The 15,433-nt window shown below is 37.7% G+C and overlaps 1 protein-coding gene across 4 annotated transcripts; it reads left to right on the forward strand.

Moving 5' to 3' along the window:
• Positions 1-1,422: 1,422 nt before the first annotated feature.
• Positions 1,423-14,724, forward strand: QS (quinolinate synthase). Of its 4 annotated transcripts, none has more exons than XM_088900080.1 (8): positions 1,423-1,579; positions 2,047-2,842; positions 4,141-4,425; positions 6,555-6,773; positions 6,947-7,126; positions 11,416-11,931; positions 14,182-14,343; positions 14,455-14,724. In XM_088900080.1, exons 2-8 carry the CDS (start codon positions 2,057-2,059, stop codon positions 14,527-14,529), a joined length of 2,223 nt encoding a protein of 740 aa, XP_088756206.1. In that variant the 5' UTR covers positions 1,423-1,579; positions 2,047-2,056; the 3' UTR covers positions 14,530-14,724. The 4 variants fall into 4 exon arrangements, 3 of the variants coding, with proteins under 3 accessions (XP_088756206.1, XP_010251027.1, XP_010251028.1); XM_010252725.3 differs by lacking the exon at positions 1,423-1,579 and adding an exon at positions 1,642-1,969; XM_010252726.3 differs by lacking the exon at positions 1,423-1,579 and adding an exon at positions 1,738-1,891.
• The last annotated feature ends 709 nt before the right edge of the window (positions 14,725-15,433 follow it).

The following is a 15,433-nucleotide window of genomic DNA, read 5'->3' on the forward strand; positions in this document are numbered from 1 at the left end:
CTGGATCAGAGAACCTTTTGTTGCCAATAGACTTTGCTTCTTTACCCACGACAAGAAACCTGATGTTTGAATTGGCAATACTATAAATATCACTGAGAAGAAAACACGATTCAGAAGAGCAATATATAGGGGGGGTACGACAGGGCGGGGACTTCATTCCCCATCACTGTATTGGAGATCCCTATTAATCCCTACCCCCGTTTTTATCCGTAAAAATTGTCATCCCTAATATTCTTATGAGGAGAAGATTCTGTTAATAATGGCCAAAATGATAGAATTGAGTGACTTATTATTTATTTGATTAAAATAACTGTATAATAAAATATTCCTTTGTGCAGTAATCAACCCAACATCAGCTGAACCCATTCAAGAGCTCCCAACCTTTTGACTAACTTATTTGCTAAAAGACTTTAGCTGTTATCAAACATTACAAATTTCCAAGAAACTTTGGCTCCTAGCAGGTGGGAGTACATGCATCCCGCTAAGACACCATTCGTTTACCTGTAAGTAAGTTTGGGAAAGTTGGTCAATTGGTGTATATATATATATTATATTTTCATTGATAAACTTTACAATATTCTCTTAACATTTACTAATGTGCACCATGATAAAATAAACTATACATTCTTAGATAAAATTTATCCATTTCCTAGGTGATTAATTAATTTTTTCACATGGGGGGAAATCTTATAAAACTTAATGGAAAAATTTGCCCATTTTTATATTAGCTTTTTATGGGTAAACATGTTATTCTTTTGTTTACTTAGGAATACTTGAAACTAAAAGAAAATGAGTAAGTGCACTTATCCAAGTAAATGTTACCCAGGAAACATTTGCTCGGACAAATTACAAAGATACAAATGAACAAGACCTAAATGCTTTTTATACTAAGTTTTAGGATTAAGGGTTTCAATGCAATGTGTGTGTATATATATATATATATATTATTTATGATTTAAATTTTGAAAATAGCTCTATATAATTATAATTATGCACCTTCATATATATGTTCTTAAATACATTTTTAATAGATATTAGTTTAATGCTAAACCAATTAAAATCAACGATTTTTTTCTTTTCAAGTATACCTTTTTTTTCAATTATATATTTTTTAATTAAAAATAAATTAGGGTTTCCAACACTTGGTGAAGAACCCATCTCTATTTAGGATGGCAAATGGAGGTTCAAATCTTGTCTTCAAGAGAGATGGAAAGTTACTTAGAAATTGGGAACATGAATGGAGACATGGAGTATGATTAACCAACCTATCCCCATTTCCTTAGACCCCAACCTAGATTTGATCCTTGGAATTTTCTACAACGAGTCAGAGATCTTAGCAACTGTACCATGCTGGTTTTAGGCTATATTGGTTTAGCAAAAATATTTCTCTATTATTCTTTTCTCATTTCAAGTTTTCAACCCAAACACAGCCTTGCGAAATTAGTGGCAGTAAAAAAAGAAGAGATCAAGTTTTCAGAGCCTGAACGGTTATTGGCACCTCGGCTCGTAGCCAGCTGCCAGCCTCACCTAAAACCTGATCGCAGCAAAAGCGAAGAGGCACGGCACGGGACAAGACAAGGTTGATCTCTGAAATCTTTTTTTGTCTGATGTAATGTAGGTCTGTTCTGTACTCTGTAGAATTTTTAATTTTGTTAACTCCACCCGTCGTCTTGTACTGATGCATGTACTATTGAGCCCCCCACCGGCCACTCTTTACCTCTTTTAGACCTTTTTTCTTTTTCCTCTCTCCTCTCTCACACACACACACACGTTGCTCTCTCTTCCATCATCTGCGTCCCTGTCGTTTTCGCGGAAGCCTTGGCCTTGCATAAATCCAAGCTTCTGAAAACTTTCCTCTGCCTCTGCATGTATATCCATTTGTAACAATAAAGTGCGCACTATAAGGATCTCCGCTTTCTTCTTTTCTGTTACTCTTGGTTTTCTTCTTTAGCTTCGACGACCAGCCATCGTGCGTTTGGATTTTGTTACATTATTATCATTATTATTTATATTTTGTAGTTTGATAAATTTAATTCCTTTTTCCAGTTTCCTGAGAATGGACTCTGCAACCTTGGCAACGAGAGCTTCCACTTGGGCTTACTTTGCCAGGATTTCGAACCCCAGCGCTAACCGTAGATCTTCTTCTTGCTTGAAAGCCTACCGAGAGAAAGACACGGGACTGCTTTCCAACTCCATCAGCTACACTCAATATCCAAATCATCGTCTTAACTCCTCTTCTCCGTCCTTAACTTCTCCTCTCAAATCCAACGCTCGGAACCCCAGCTCGTTTGTCTCCTGCTCAGCACTGACTGAAACTCCTTTAGGGACTTCTGACTATGCCATCTCTAGGCTTCAACGCCTTGTATCCGAATTCCTGTCTCTTTCCGAGCCGATTGATCGCGTTAAACGGCTGTTGCATTACGCGACTCTCCTTCCTCCCTTCGATGAGTCCAGGCGTGTCCCGGGCAATCGAGTCATGGGATGCACTGCGCAGGTTTGGTTGGATGCCTCTATGGATGAGTGCGGGAGGATGAACTTCTCCGCCGATAGTGATTCAGAGATCACCAAGGGGTTCTGTTCGTGCTTGGTTTGGATCCTCGATGGAGCGTCTGCGGAAGAAGTATTGGCGTTAAACACCGAGGATTTGGCTGCGCTCAATGTTGGGTTGCCTGGCCGCGCTCATTCCAGGGCGAACACGTGGCACAACGTGTTGATCACTATGAAAAAGAGGACTAAAGCTCTCCTTGCTGCGAGACAGGGGAAGCCTCCCATCGATCCTTTCCCATCTCTGGTTGTTACAGCCGACGACATCAATGCCAAAGGGAGCTATGCTGAGGCTCAGGTTCGCAAACATTTGCCTTTAGATTTGAGTTGTTTATTATTTACATGTTTCCGAAGAAAAAAAAGGAAAAGGAAGAAAACCATAGTGTGAATTTGAATTGTGAACCAACTTCTCCAACTCTTGATGACTGTTCGGTTCAAGAGGGTTGTTTCCAAACAAAAGGTGTTATGTTTATACTAAAAAAGAAAGACTTGGATTCAACAATTAGGAATTTTCAGAATCAAAATACCAAAGGAACCTCTCTAGAACCTTTTTTTGTTTTTTTATCGATAGGAACATTTCTAGACATTTAAGGTTGAAATCTCAAATCTCGAAACAACCTGGATGTTTTTTTTTTTTTTTTTTTTGGGGGGGGGGGGGGTTGGGTTGGGTGGTGGAGTTCACCCTCCCAAGCACTCCCGAGTTTGCATAGCAAAAGGGAAAAAATTGTACAGAATCATATTCCACTTATAGGTTCCTTATGCGTGTATACTATTCTCACTTATTCTGTTAATTGTGTATCTGGAAATCCTACATCAACAGCTATTTTTGTTGAATAGCATGAATCCTGAAGATCATATAGGAGCGATGGATGCTGTCAACTTGTAATATCCTTGAGATTCTGATGCGATCAGTTCATAAATAGTAACTAAAAATAAGTTTTGGGACAAGTGATACAAAACAAAAGAAATGTTGGGATTCTAGGTGTGGCCCAAGCCTAGTTGCATTTATATCAAATTTTGAGTCCGTCCATAGGGTATCGCATAAACTTATTTTTTAACCAGTTGGAGTAACTGGATTTTGTGAGCTCTGAGGGATTTGCTTTTATTACATTGAGACATCAATGGAAGCTATTAAAATGTTGAATCTTTTAGTTTTTCTCGAGAGGGTAAAAATATTATACAGAATTATTTTACCTATTCATTTAAACACTTAGGATACCTAAGGAAAGAGAATAATTTTAATGGTTGAATGTTATTATTAAGTCTAATTTAAAAATCCATTCCCTTGTCCTGTTTGTCTCTTTTATATAGGTAAGTTGGACCATACAAAATGTTAACATCCTTTATTAGTTCTGGCTTATGCTTTTACTGGGACTTGTTTCTGATCCCTGACACTTTAATGGTCAATAACAAATTGTTATGTCCATGAGATGAACTCTATTCTGGTAAAAGGAAAATCAGGCTTTGGCAATTGAGTTTACCTCGGATTTGTTGCTCAATTCACCTAAAGAAATATTGTATCAATTTTTGCTGTTGTTACTCCAATGGCTTTCCTAGCAATTCAGAATCCTAAGTACCATTGCAGTTTAATTGCAGGCAAGGTTTTTGTTCCCTGACCAGTTAAAGGTTAACGAACTTGTAGATGTGCTAAAGGAGAAGAGGATTGGTGTAGTGGCACACTTTTATATGGATCCAGAGGTCCAAGGGGTCTTAACTGCTGCACAGAAGCACTGGCCTCACATCCATATATCTGATTCATTAGTTATGGCAGATAAGGCTGTCAAGATGGCAGAAGCTGGATGCCAATTTATTGCAGTTCTGGGTGTAGATTTCATGTCAGAAAATGTGCGTGCAATCCTTGATCAGGCTGGTTTTGAAAAGGTACTCGTTTCCTTATTTATTCTTTCAGTATTTCAGCAGATTATGTTGCATAATCTGTACATACACATCCACATTCGACACGCACAAAATGTATAGATTCGAGATGGAATTTGACACTGAGTGTATATGTTAAATCAATCCACAGTTTTGAGATCCTAGGGAATGAAAAATCAATTTATTTTGGGGGATTTGCCAGTGATTTAAAAGACATGCCTAGGCACACAGGTGGGGCACATGTTAGGGTAGGTGCCTCGCCCATGTCCTAGGCGCAGCCCTTTCAAAAGGCACACGCCTGGTACACCTGGTGCGCCTTGCATCTCAGCCCAGACGTGCGCCTTTTGAAAATTTGACACTTTTTTTTGCTTTTTTTTGAACTTAGCGGCTGGGCTGGGGGCTCCGCCCCCGGACCCCGTTCATTCATTCATCCTAATAAAATATCTTCTTAGAAAGCAATTAAAATTATAAAATGATTATTTTTTTGTGAGAACTAAGAATTAAGACCCTAACATGGACTTGTTTGGGCTTGCCTCAAGGTGTGGCACAAAGGTGGCTCGTAGAATCAGGAATGTAATATGTTTTACATCACATTAACTACTTGAAGTAATGCAATTGAGGAAAAAAAGAGATTGTGGGTTTTACATGCTTGAAAATGTCTTATATGTTTGATTTTATTTTTAAATTCTCATTTGAATATGCTTCTCATGCTATGTTTATGTATTTTAATTTTAGATAATAAGTTTTTAAAACATTTATTTTAAAATTTAAGCTTACATTTTTTATTAATATTGTTTGATTTTTCAGACTTTTTTTTTATTTTTGCGCCTTGCTTCAAAAAGGCGTGCGCCTCACCTTGCACCTTGCGCCTCAGGCACAAATTGACCCCTGCGCCTTGCTCTTTTAAAACACTGGGATTTGCTGTTCTTCTCGGTAGATCTGTCAAATAAACCCTATCCTGACACTATTACAGCGGGGGCTCTACATACCCAGCTATGTAATATGGTTGGATCAGTTCAGGCCTATAGGGTTGATCGAAACCATTAACAACCCTACCTTTGGCGTATTGTATTTGTTAACACCTAACCTCTTAACCTTTTTCTAATAAACTCTTCACATATCTATCAGTGTATCACTGTATTGGAAACTTGACAGTCTGACCTGCTATTTTGATTCCTCTGATTGCATGTGGTAGCTTTGAAGTCCATGAGTTCTTAAGGATACAGCTTTTCCAGTGATATGTTCTAACATGCTTTCAATTGTTTGTACTAATTTTGGCTGAATTTCCTCCTATGCATCTCTAGAACTGCTGGACTGTATTCAGTATATGAGTTTCTCTAGCATGTGGATCATTTATTTCAGTTTTACAGCTCAAATGGCATTCATCCAAGATGTTATTTTTCCACAATGAGCAATTGTTGATAGAAAAAATAATATATGAAAGGAAACTAATGGATGGAAAAATAGGAGCTATTACTTGGTGCAATGATAAAATCTCAGACTGACAAGTGTGAAAACACAGGATCAAGTCTAAAAATGGCAACTTTATACAAGAAGATGCCAAAGGTTAAGTCCACATCCAGTCCACCCCTCCCAAGACCCTAAATGGATAGATAGATAGATAATGGAGCAAGAAAATAAAGCATTGCCCTCTTTTGCCAAAAGATAATAAACTTCATCAGCCTTTTGAGAAAAGCAAAATGCTTATGTTGTTCTAGTTTCTAGGGGTCCTGAATCACATTCATGAGATGGCTATTTGCAGATTCTGTAGGAAATTTAGCATTACACTGTAAGTTTGTAAATATGGTGTTCCCTAGGCCAGATCTTAGGATTAGATGATTGATCTTCCGAGAAAGTCCTTCATTTATGATGCTCAGCCATGATGTTTAATTAGATTATCTTTATAGAAAAGTTGATCAGCTTGGCTATTGATGCCAATAACAACTTTCTGCTGGTCTTGGTCTTAGATGAGGCATATTTCCTTATTGATTGCTTTTTTCCTGTTGTTCTCATAGAAACTGTCATTACATGCATGTAGACTTTGTGAGGTAAACCACTACTCGTCATGTTTTCTGTTTTCTTCTTTCTTTTTTCTTTTCAATTCTTAGCAGTGTCATGATTGTGAGTGTGTGCAGGTTGTTGTGTATAGGATGTCAGATGAACGCATTGGTTGCTCATTGGCAGATGCAGCAGCCAGTCCTACATACATGGGCTTCCTCAAGGCAGCTTCATTGTCACCCCCTTCATTGCATGTTATCTACATTAACACTTCACTAGAGACAAAAGCGTGTGCCCATGAACTTGTGCCAACAGTCACCTGTACTTCTTCTAATGTTGTACCAACTATTCTGCAGGTTGGTTATTGCATGCAACGTTATTCTATAGTTTGATATATTATAATTTTATAAATGATATTTCTTAGATTCAGTTTGTTCATTAAATAATTGATACATGTTGCAAATTTGTTGGGGGGGGCTTATATTTATTTCCTTTCTTTTATCTCTAAATGCAACTTCTGTTCTATCAGGCTTTTGCACAAATACCAAATTTACATGTATGGTATGGCCCAGATTCCTACATGGGAGCAAACATTGCAGAGTTGTTTCAACAGATGGCTAGCATGACGAATGAAGAAATTTCTGAGATACATCCAGCACATAATAGAGACTCTATAAGATCATTGTTACCTCGCTTGCATTACTATCAGGTGATTTCTAGTTCACTTTTTGGTACAACTTTTGATAGGTATCTTGTAATTATGTTGGCCAACTTAATCATACTAGGACTTTCATTTTCATATTTTCAGTCCTGATGTTCCTGGACCAACCACTTCTCATCCTTGTTCAAAATTAGATGTAGACAAGGATTAAAATTTTGCAACGTATTGGCTGATACATATCGTATCAGTAGGTCACCGATACACGAAATAATGGGTGTTTCAGGGTTTGTCCTATTTCGAGGGGTAGATAGGCCTTATACTGACCCCCCCCGAACAGGTTTGAAATAAGAAACTAAAGAAAGTGTGAAGTGCCTTGATACAAGTCCAATATGCCCCATCTGGCATATCGGACTGTATCAATATTTAAAGCCTTGGATATAGAAACCATTGACTTAATTTCTTATGCTGCTATATGACTCTTGCCCCTATTAACTGCAGTGTTCCAAAAATTCGGGTAGGACAATTATTTAAGTAGGATTTACTCAGCTTTTAAGTGATTTAACCACAAATGTAATTTCTCTTGCAAGTTGGAAACACTAAAGAATAACAATTATAAAAGTGATCCACCATACTGTTTTTTTTTTCCATTTTAAAAGAGATACTCTCTCTTTAAAGTTCATTTTTTTGACAAGTAAAGAAGTTAAGAGAAATTAAGCAAAACAGTAACAAGACCCAAGGTGGGGTGTGAGTTGCAACCTCTCCAGGATCTCCCTGTCAACAAAAGACAAGTTACAAATGAGCTCAAAACAAATAATCCCTATTAACCCCTTGCTTGGCTAGAGTACCTGCCATCCATTAGTGGATCTTCTTTTCCATTGGATTTTCAAGGTGAGCCATTTAAATCTCTTTAATTCCTCTCTATAAGCCCATATTACTGCTTCTGAATCCTGTAACCATCTTTGAGTCCCCTTCAATGACCAACTTATTGATATTCATCTGTCTTACCAACTGTGCCCCTTGGAGTACAGCAAGAAGCTCAGCTGTAGCTGAGTCCCCCACACCAACAGGTTCTGAAAACAGTGCAACAATACCTCATTCCTTGTTTCTGAAGAAACCCTCATACCCAAAGGACCTGGGTTACCTTGGCTACTCCTGTCAAAGTTGAGTATGATAAAATCATCTTTAGGTGAAGTCCAAGGTTCATCTTTTCCAGGACATTATCCTAACACTCCAATTTATGTCAGCGTATGCTTTCTCAAGGTCGATCTTGCATGGGATGCCTGGTCTGCCCTCCCTATTCATTGAATCAATAAGCTTGTTTGCTACCAAATACCATGCAAGAGTTGCCTACCCAGCACAAAGGCATTTTGCTGTTCTGAGATGATTGTCCCCAATACCTTCTTCAGTCTTTTAAGTTTGAACCAACACCTACCTTCACTATAATTTTATAGTAACCATTCAACAAACTTGTAGGACTGAAGTCCTTTGTTTCTGTAGCTCTCTCCACCTTTTGGAATGGGTATGATGAAGGTTGTGTTCAAACTGCATTCTAGAGAAGCATTTCTTTGGAATTCCTCTAGTCCCTTCATCACATCCGACTGGATCACATCTCAACATTTCTTATAAAAGAGGCTAGTGAATCTGTTTGGGCCGTGGGCCTTATCCCCATTAAGGAAATTCACCATTTCCCACACTTGCTCGTTATAACATTCTTTTCTATTTAGCTTTCTAAACATATAAATTTTCTACAAGCATTAACTTTTAATTTGTTTATTTCTTGGTTAACGAGCTTGGTATAGACAACTATCTTCTGTATTAGATATTTCTAGTGCTTAATTAGGATTTCTGTTAACCATTTTAAGTGATCATCATCTCCTGAAACATGGTTACCTTGGCACCACCTTGTGCCTAGGTGGTAAGGCATTCTTCTAGGATTGACTTGTGTCTTGCTTTCTAATAATGACCCGAATAAGGGCATCAGAAAAGATCAATTTTCAAGTTAGAGATCCCATAAATGGGCTTTCTCCTTATTTTGTTCTTGTTTTTTAATCCTTTTGTAATCACTCCTGTCTGTATTTATAATTGCAACCTGAATAAGGGCCTTCCCTATTCATGTCTTTTTACCATCTTAGTGTTTTAAAAGTGCAAGGCGCAGGGGCCAATTTGTGCCCGAGGTGCAAGGTGAGGTGCGCGCCTTTTTGAAGCAAGGCGCAAAAATACAAAAAAAAGGTAAAAAATAAAAAAGTCAGAAAATTAAAAAAAAACCAAAAAATCAAAAAAATATTAAACATAATATTAATAAAAATATAACCTTAAATTTTAAAATAAATGTTCTAAAAAACCTATTATGTAAAATTAAAATACATAAACATAACATGTAAAGCGTATTCAAATGAAAATTTAAAAATAAAAACAAGCATGTAAAACCCACAATCTCTTTTTTTTTTCCTCAATTGCATTACTTTAAGTAGCTAATGTGATGTAAAGCATGTTACATTCCTGATTCTACGAGCTGCCTTTGTGCCATGCCCCTCAAGGCAAGCCCAAACAAGTCTATGTTACGGTCTTAAATTATTAGTTCCAAAACAAAAAATAATGATTTTATAATTTTAATTGATTTTTAAGAAGATATTTTATTAGAATGAATGAATGAACAACATTAGCAAATAGGGGGTTCTCGGAGCCCTTGAGGAGTGTGGCATGGGGTCCGGGGGCGGAGCCCCTGGCCCAGCCGCTAGGTTCAAAAAAAGCAAAAAAGTGTCAAATTTTCAAAAGGCACACACCTGGGCCGAGGCGCAAGGCGCATCAGGTGCACACCTAGGTGCACCAGTTGTGTGCCTTTTGAAAGGTCTGCACCTAGGACCTAGGCGAGGCACATACCCTAAAATGTGCCTCACCTGAGCGCCTAGGCACACCTTTTAAACCACTGTACCATCTCTCTCTCTCTCTCCCCCTTATATCTCTGTATTTAAAATAATGTCTCCTTCCCTTCATGTGCTTGTTTTCTCTATTTTTGCTACATTAAATGCACTTGCGCATTCTCTTTTCTTTGTCTCTGTCATATTCAAAATAACAAAGGCTCTGGCCCTAAATATGTTTATTTTCTCTTATTCTTTAGTTTCATTCTCTCCTTATTTCCTTGCATTAACAGGATAATAATCCACCAATGGTTGGTGGTTCAGTTGGTAAATTCTCTGGCTAGTTGTAGTGGAGACTTGGGATCAAATCCCGTTGTCACCAGGGTTGGGGATTATGGGTATGGGGGAAGGGCTACTCCCTGGTTGTGTAGCTCCATGAAGACAAAAAAGAAATAATCCATCCCTTAGGTTTTCATAGGCTGTGTTATGTTGTTTTAGTTATACTTTTAATGCTTGATTCTTTCATGTTAGTTCACTTTTATTGTTTTCTAGTTGCTGGACTAGCTAGGGGAACAAAATAATTTATTAAGAAAACAGGGAAACAAGCTATAATTAACCAGATTTTTTGTATATAAAAAATCGATGCCTAGGTTGGTATCTAGTCACCTAGGCAACAAGGCATTCTGCTGTTGCCCAGCATTGACTCAGCACCTTAAAAACTATGTTCTGAGCCTTATCTGAATCAATTGCAGTTGGCTATATTAACCATTCATACCCTATCTAGGACCATTTTCAAAGCATGGGTCTATAAATTTTCTATATCTCAACCTCCTGTTGTTATTTTACAACATCTAAAACTCTTCTTACAGGATTGCTTTTTTGTTCTCATTATTGCACATGACCTTACTTTCTTGACTTTTCTTTAATTACCTTGGTTATACTCCTTCAGACCTTTGTTACATTTGTGTGCATTCATTTCTGATTTGGTTTTCTTTAGCTTTTGTATTCATCTTCATCAGCAACCTTTTCTCCATTCTGTATGCATGGACAGCTTAATTCTTTATTGTTAAACAATTTTCATTGTAGTGTATTTGGCCTACTAGCAATTGTTTAGAATTGACATCAAGCTCAACCGGACTTGCCATTTTTTGAATGGAAGTCTAGAAGCCTTAAATGAGGTTAGATTAGGTGTAGATTTATCCAGTCTTGGGGATCTGATTTTGGGAGTTTGAATATAGCTTCATAGTGTATTCTCTTTGGTATGACTTCTTTGCAACCAATTTGTGGGTCATATCTGTTGTTTGTTTTGTCTAATCTGTGCCAGTGTGATTTTCTAGTCCAACTTATATTGTTTATTTTCTCGTTGGGATTCAATGCCTTCTTTGGTAATAACTGGAATGCTGCTACCTCCTGTTCTATCATGTGCCGCCATTATCATCATCATCATCCTATGGAGCTTATATGGATTTTCAATTGCAGGATGGTGCATGCATCGTTCATGACCTTTTTGGACATGAAGTTGTGGAAAAAATACAGGAAACATACTGTGATGCATTCCTAACAGCTCATTTTGAAGTCCCAGGAGAAATGTTTTCCCTCGCAATGGAAGCAAAAAAAAGAGGAATGGGAGTGGTAGGATCCACCCAAAACATACTAGATTTCATCAAAGCAAGAGTCCAGGAGGCATTGGACAGAAATCTGGATGACCACCTTCAGTTCGTTTTAGGAACAGAATCAGGAATGGTGACCTCAATTGTTGCAGCAATTCGCAAACTATTAAATTCCACTGAATTCCCATCTGGAAGAGCAAACATCAACGTTGAAATTGTATTTCCCGTTTCATCAGATTCATTGTCAAGGACATCAAAGGATACATCACAAGGCCTTAATTCTGTTGAATCAAGACATCAACTTACACTCAGAGTGGTTCCTGGTGTTTCTAGTGGGGAAGGGTGCTCTCTTCATGGAGGCTGTGCATCCTGTCCATATATGAAGGTAAGTGTATTCATTTTCTTAGTGAACTATATTTTAATAAAATTCCAGTCTCAGCTCCAGCGAAGTTTTTGTAGAATAACTGGACCCTGAGGTACAGATGGGGAATTGTGATGGTGTACAAATGGGGCTAAAGCTAGCATTTGAAAGGGATGCTGAGCATGCCTGTTGTTTTTTATTCTTACAAATTTTTAATAAAATCTTTGATTGTTACTGGAAGAAAAAGGTTGCTAGAATTAGTCATCTCATGTATATGATGAAGTAGATTAACTATTAAAAAACATACATGCTGGAGTAGTAATGCATTTAGGTGTTGAGGCAATGCCTCCAGACAAACTAAGAAACAAGGCACCCAAAAGCAAAGCAAAACTGGTCCAAATACATCTTAACACCCAACCTGACCCAAATACAACTTAACACCCCAAATTCCCCAACATGACCAAAAGGAATAAAACCATAACTTAAGACAAATCCTTGTAGACAAGAAGGCAAATCCCGAGCAACTGAAACAAGAAACTTCAACCAAACTCCAAACCCTCTCCCTTCCTCAACTGCCTTCCTCTTATTATATTCTTCCTTTTTTTTCAAAGTGTTCAATTGCCTCTCTCACCACCTATTCTCCCCCCAAAAAGAAAACGTTGAGACTTCCCTATTGCCACACCAAACGATCAATACCCATTCCCTCCTCAGTGTTATGTTCCTTTAGAATCTCTTCAACTCTGCTCCCCACCACCTCCTTCCCCCCTCTCCCCTTTCCTCTTTGACCTCAACCTGAACTTCCACTTCCACCAAATTTTATAAATCTCCCATCTTTTCACATTTCCCCACTCTATCAAGAGTCATCTCCTCCACATCCTCCTTCCCATGTTGATTGCAACAATTTGGTATTTAGATTCAGTCATAATGATTTTGATGTTTGATCTTCTGGTACTTTTGAGGTCTTTGAACTTCTAATTGTGCAACAAATTTTTTGTTGATCTTTTAGCGGTACTGTTTGTTATTTTGTTTTTGTAATGGTCAGTGTAAGATGATGGAATCATAAAAACCTGGTCAACCCAACATAAACTTGGGGCAGACCGGTCTGTCTTTATTCATGTAATCAAAAGGCATACTAAGTGCTGGAATAATCCAAAATAATAATCAAAAGCCTTTTTGGAATAAGAACGTTCCAGAATAACAATAAAGACATTGCACTAATTAAGAAATAACATTCTAGAGTAATCTTGATTTTAATTAACATGTGCAGATGTGCTGAAATCGGTTGAAGGATATTCCAGAATAATCAAGGGTAAAATAGTAAAGAGGAAAATCTAAGAAAGTTATGAAATATCCAGCTGTCTATAAATACGTAACCCACACCAAGTTCAGGGCTTTTACCCATTTCCTCATTTCAGATCCACATCCTAGACCTCTCTCTCTCTCTCTCTCCCCCCCCCCCTCCTCTCCTCTTCTTTCCCCTTCTCAGTTTGAGACCATCCTCCTCAGACTTTCAGGGCATAAACCACATCACTACCGCCTCACAGTTAGCATAGGAGACGCAAAATGTTTGTATAGTGGCTCGCTGTACATCCAATATCATTTCCAATGAATCAATACGATACCTTTTGCTTAAAAAATAGTTTCTTATAATCTAAAAAAAAATAATGTCTTTGGTTCAATTACAGTATTATGCAGAATCTTGTCTTTTTAAGCTCTCAAGAAAATACAACCGATCACAATTTAGGTTCATTCATGTTATCATGTATTTTTTACCTCTTGTTTTTTTTGTTCCAGCCTTCCAGGTATTTTCTTGTAAGCAATTCCCGTCTTGCCCAGAACTATCATTTCCTAACCTAAAAAGAAAAATGACCTTTTCTTTTGACAAATGTTTGGTGACTATGAGGTTTTGGTTTGAAAGCGATCTTATTGACTTTTAGTAGAATGTGTAGTTTCTAAGGTTTCTGCAGTTTTGATCCCATGACCTGAATATGTCTTCTGATCTCTGAGCCATCCTTGAAGGAGGCTCCTCTTTATCACCTTATGAAACATCCAACTTCGCACTGGATGAAAACTACCAGAGAATTGTAGGGTTGAGATTTGTGTTCGTCGTTTTATTATCTCATAATATCTGTGAATCTAGCTCAGTGGTTTAAATGCTTTGCCTGAACTTTATTTATTGCCTTGTTTACCCAAAAAAGACTTTATTGCCTCTGCTCTTCAATCTTTTATGGATCAAGGAGATTGGGGTTCTCATTTCAAGTTACTGTGTACCAGATGAATTCACTTAGCTCACTACTGAGAGTTTGCCACCACCTACCTGATGACAAGAATATCCTTTCAGCCTATGAAGCAGGACGATTTAGTTCACAAACCCCACTTGGAAAACCTGTTGCAGATGTTGGATGTGAACCTATTTTGCACATGAGACACTTCCAGGTTTGTTTATTTAAGATCTCTAGTTCATCTTGATAGTTGATAGTCGAAACACAAGTTGAGGCATTTTTAGCTTTCAGATATTACAGGGGCGTTTATGGATTGGTTTTGCAGGCAACAGGAAAATTGCCAGAAAAGCTGGTCAACGAAATTCTTGGGCAATCTGGCAATGGGAAAGAAATGTCTTAAGTTGTAACAAGGCCAAATACAGAAAGACAAAAGCGTCTGTTTGCGAGGATCTCCAAAAAGGAACTAGAGCTACCGTATTTGTTTTGTTGTATTATAAGTTGATGGCTTATGCATCTAAACATGTTGCTGAATCTGAGGAATGGGCAGCTAGGGCTGCAAACAGATGGAATAAAATGAGATATACTTGGATCTAAATTTGATTCATTAATATTGGGAATCATGGGTTCGGATTAAAATTTGATATGAACAATATTAATAAATTCAACAAAAATTGATCGATGATGAATTGAAATAATTTGTGCTAAACTTCTCAGCAAAAAACTAGTGCCAACTTTACTTTCGTTCTTGAAATGTTGCGCGACTCTTTGGAACTATGGTTGCCCTTTTAAAAATTAAAACTAGGGGTCCATTTGGTTTAAACAGGAATAGAGTATAATTGGAATGGAAATGGCGATTCTAGCTGTTTGTAAGGTGAACCAAATAGGTGATTTTGATTCCAACCGTGAACCAAACTGACCCTAAATTTTTTTATGCACAATCAACGGTAATTAGCCCAAATGTCAAAACTATGCTCAAATAAAGAAGACTGATTCCCAAAACTAGGGGAGTCCTGATCTGGCATCGAATAAAAACCACTGAAAACAGTTCAAACTGAACGCTTGGCCCGTTTTGACAAAAAAAAAATCAAAAAATAAAACAGTCAAAACTGTTGAAACCATTCAAACGGTTAACCATCCAGCGGTTCACTGACCAAAATCAACAGTTTTGGGGGAAAATTCGGTTTTTGGGGAAAATGGAACTGGTCACCTGACCGGTTTCTCATTTTTCCGGTCCAACCGTTCAGTCTGGTCCAGTTTTGAAAACCATGATTAAGGTCACACCAAAGGGGGGGGGAATACAACTT

The sequence above is a fragment of the Nelumbo nucifera genome, chromosome 3 (genome assembly GCF_055504915.1).
Source record: "Nelumbo nucifera cultivar China Antique chromosome 3, China Antique-T2T, whole genome shotgun sequence".
Lineage (NCBI taxonomy): Eukaryota > Viridiplantae > Streptophyta > Magnoliopsida > Proteales > Nelumbonaceae > Nelumbo > Nelumbo nucifera.

What these genes read in the sequence shown, in the direction of transcription:
- QS (XM_088900080.1), top strand. Translation starts at nt 2,057, where the DNA reads ATGGACTCTGCAACCTTGGCAACGAGAGCTTCCACTTGGGCTTACTTT. An exon ending in CTCGCTTGCATTACTATCAG is followed by an intron (nt 7,127 to 11,415) that starts GTGATTTCTAGT and finishes TTTCAATTGCAG; the next exon opens with GATGGTGCATGCATCGTTCA. An exon ending in TGCACATGAGACACTTCCAG is followed by an intron (nt 14,344 to 14,454) that starts GTTTGTTTATTT and finishes TTGGTTTTGCAG; the next exon opens with GCAACAGGAAAATTGCCAGA.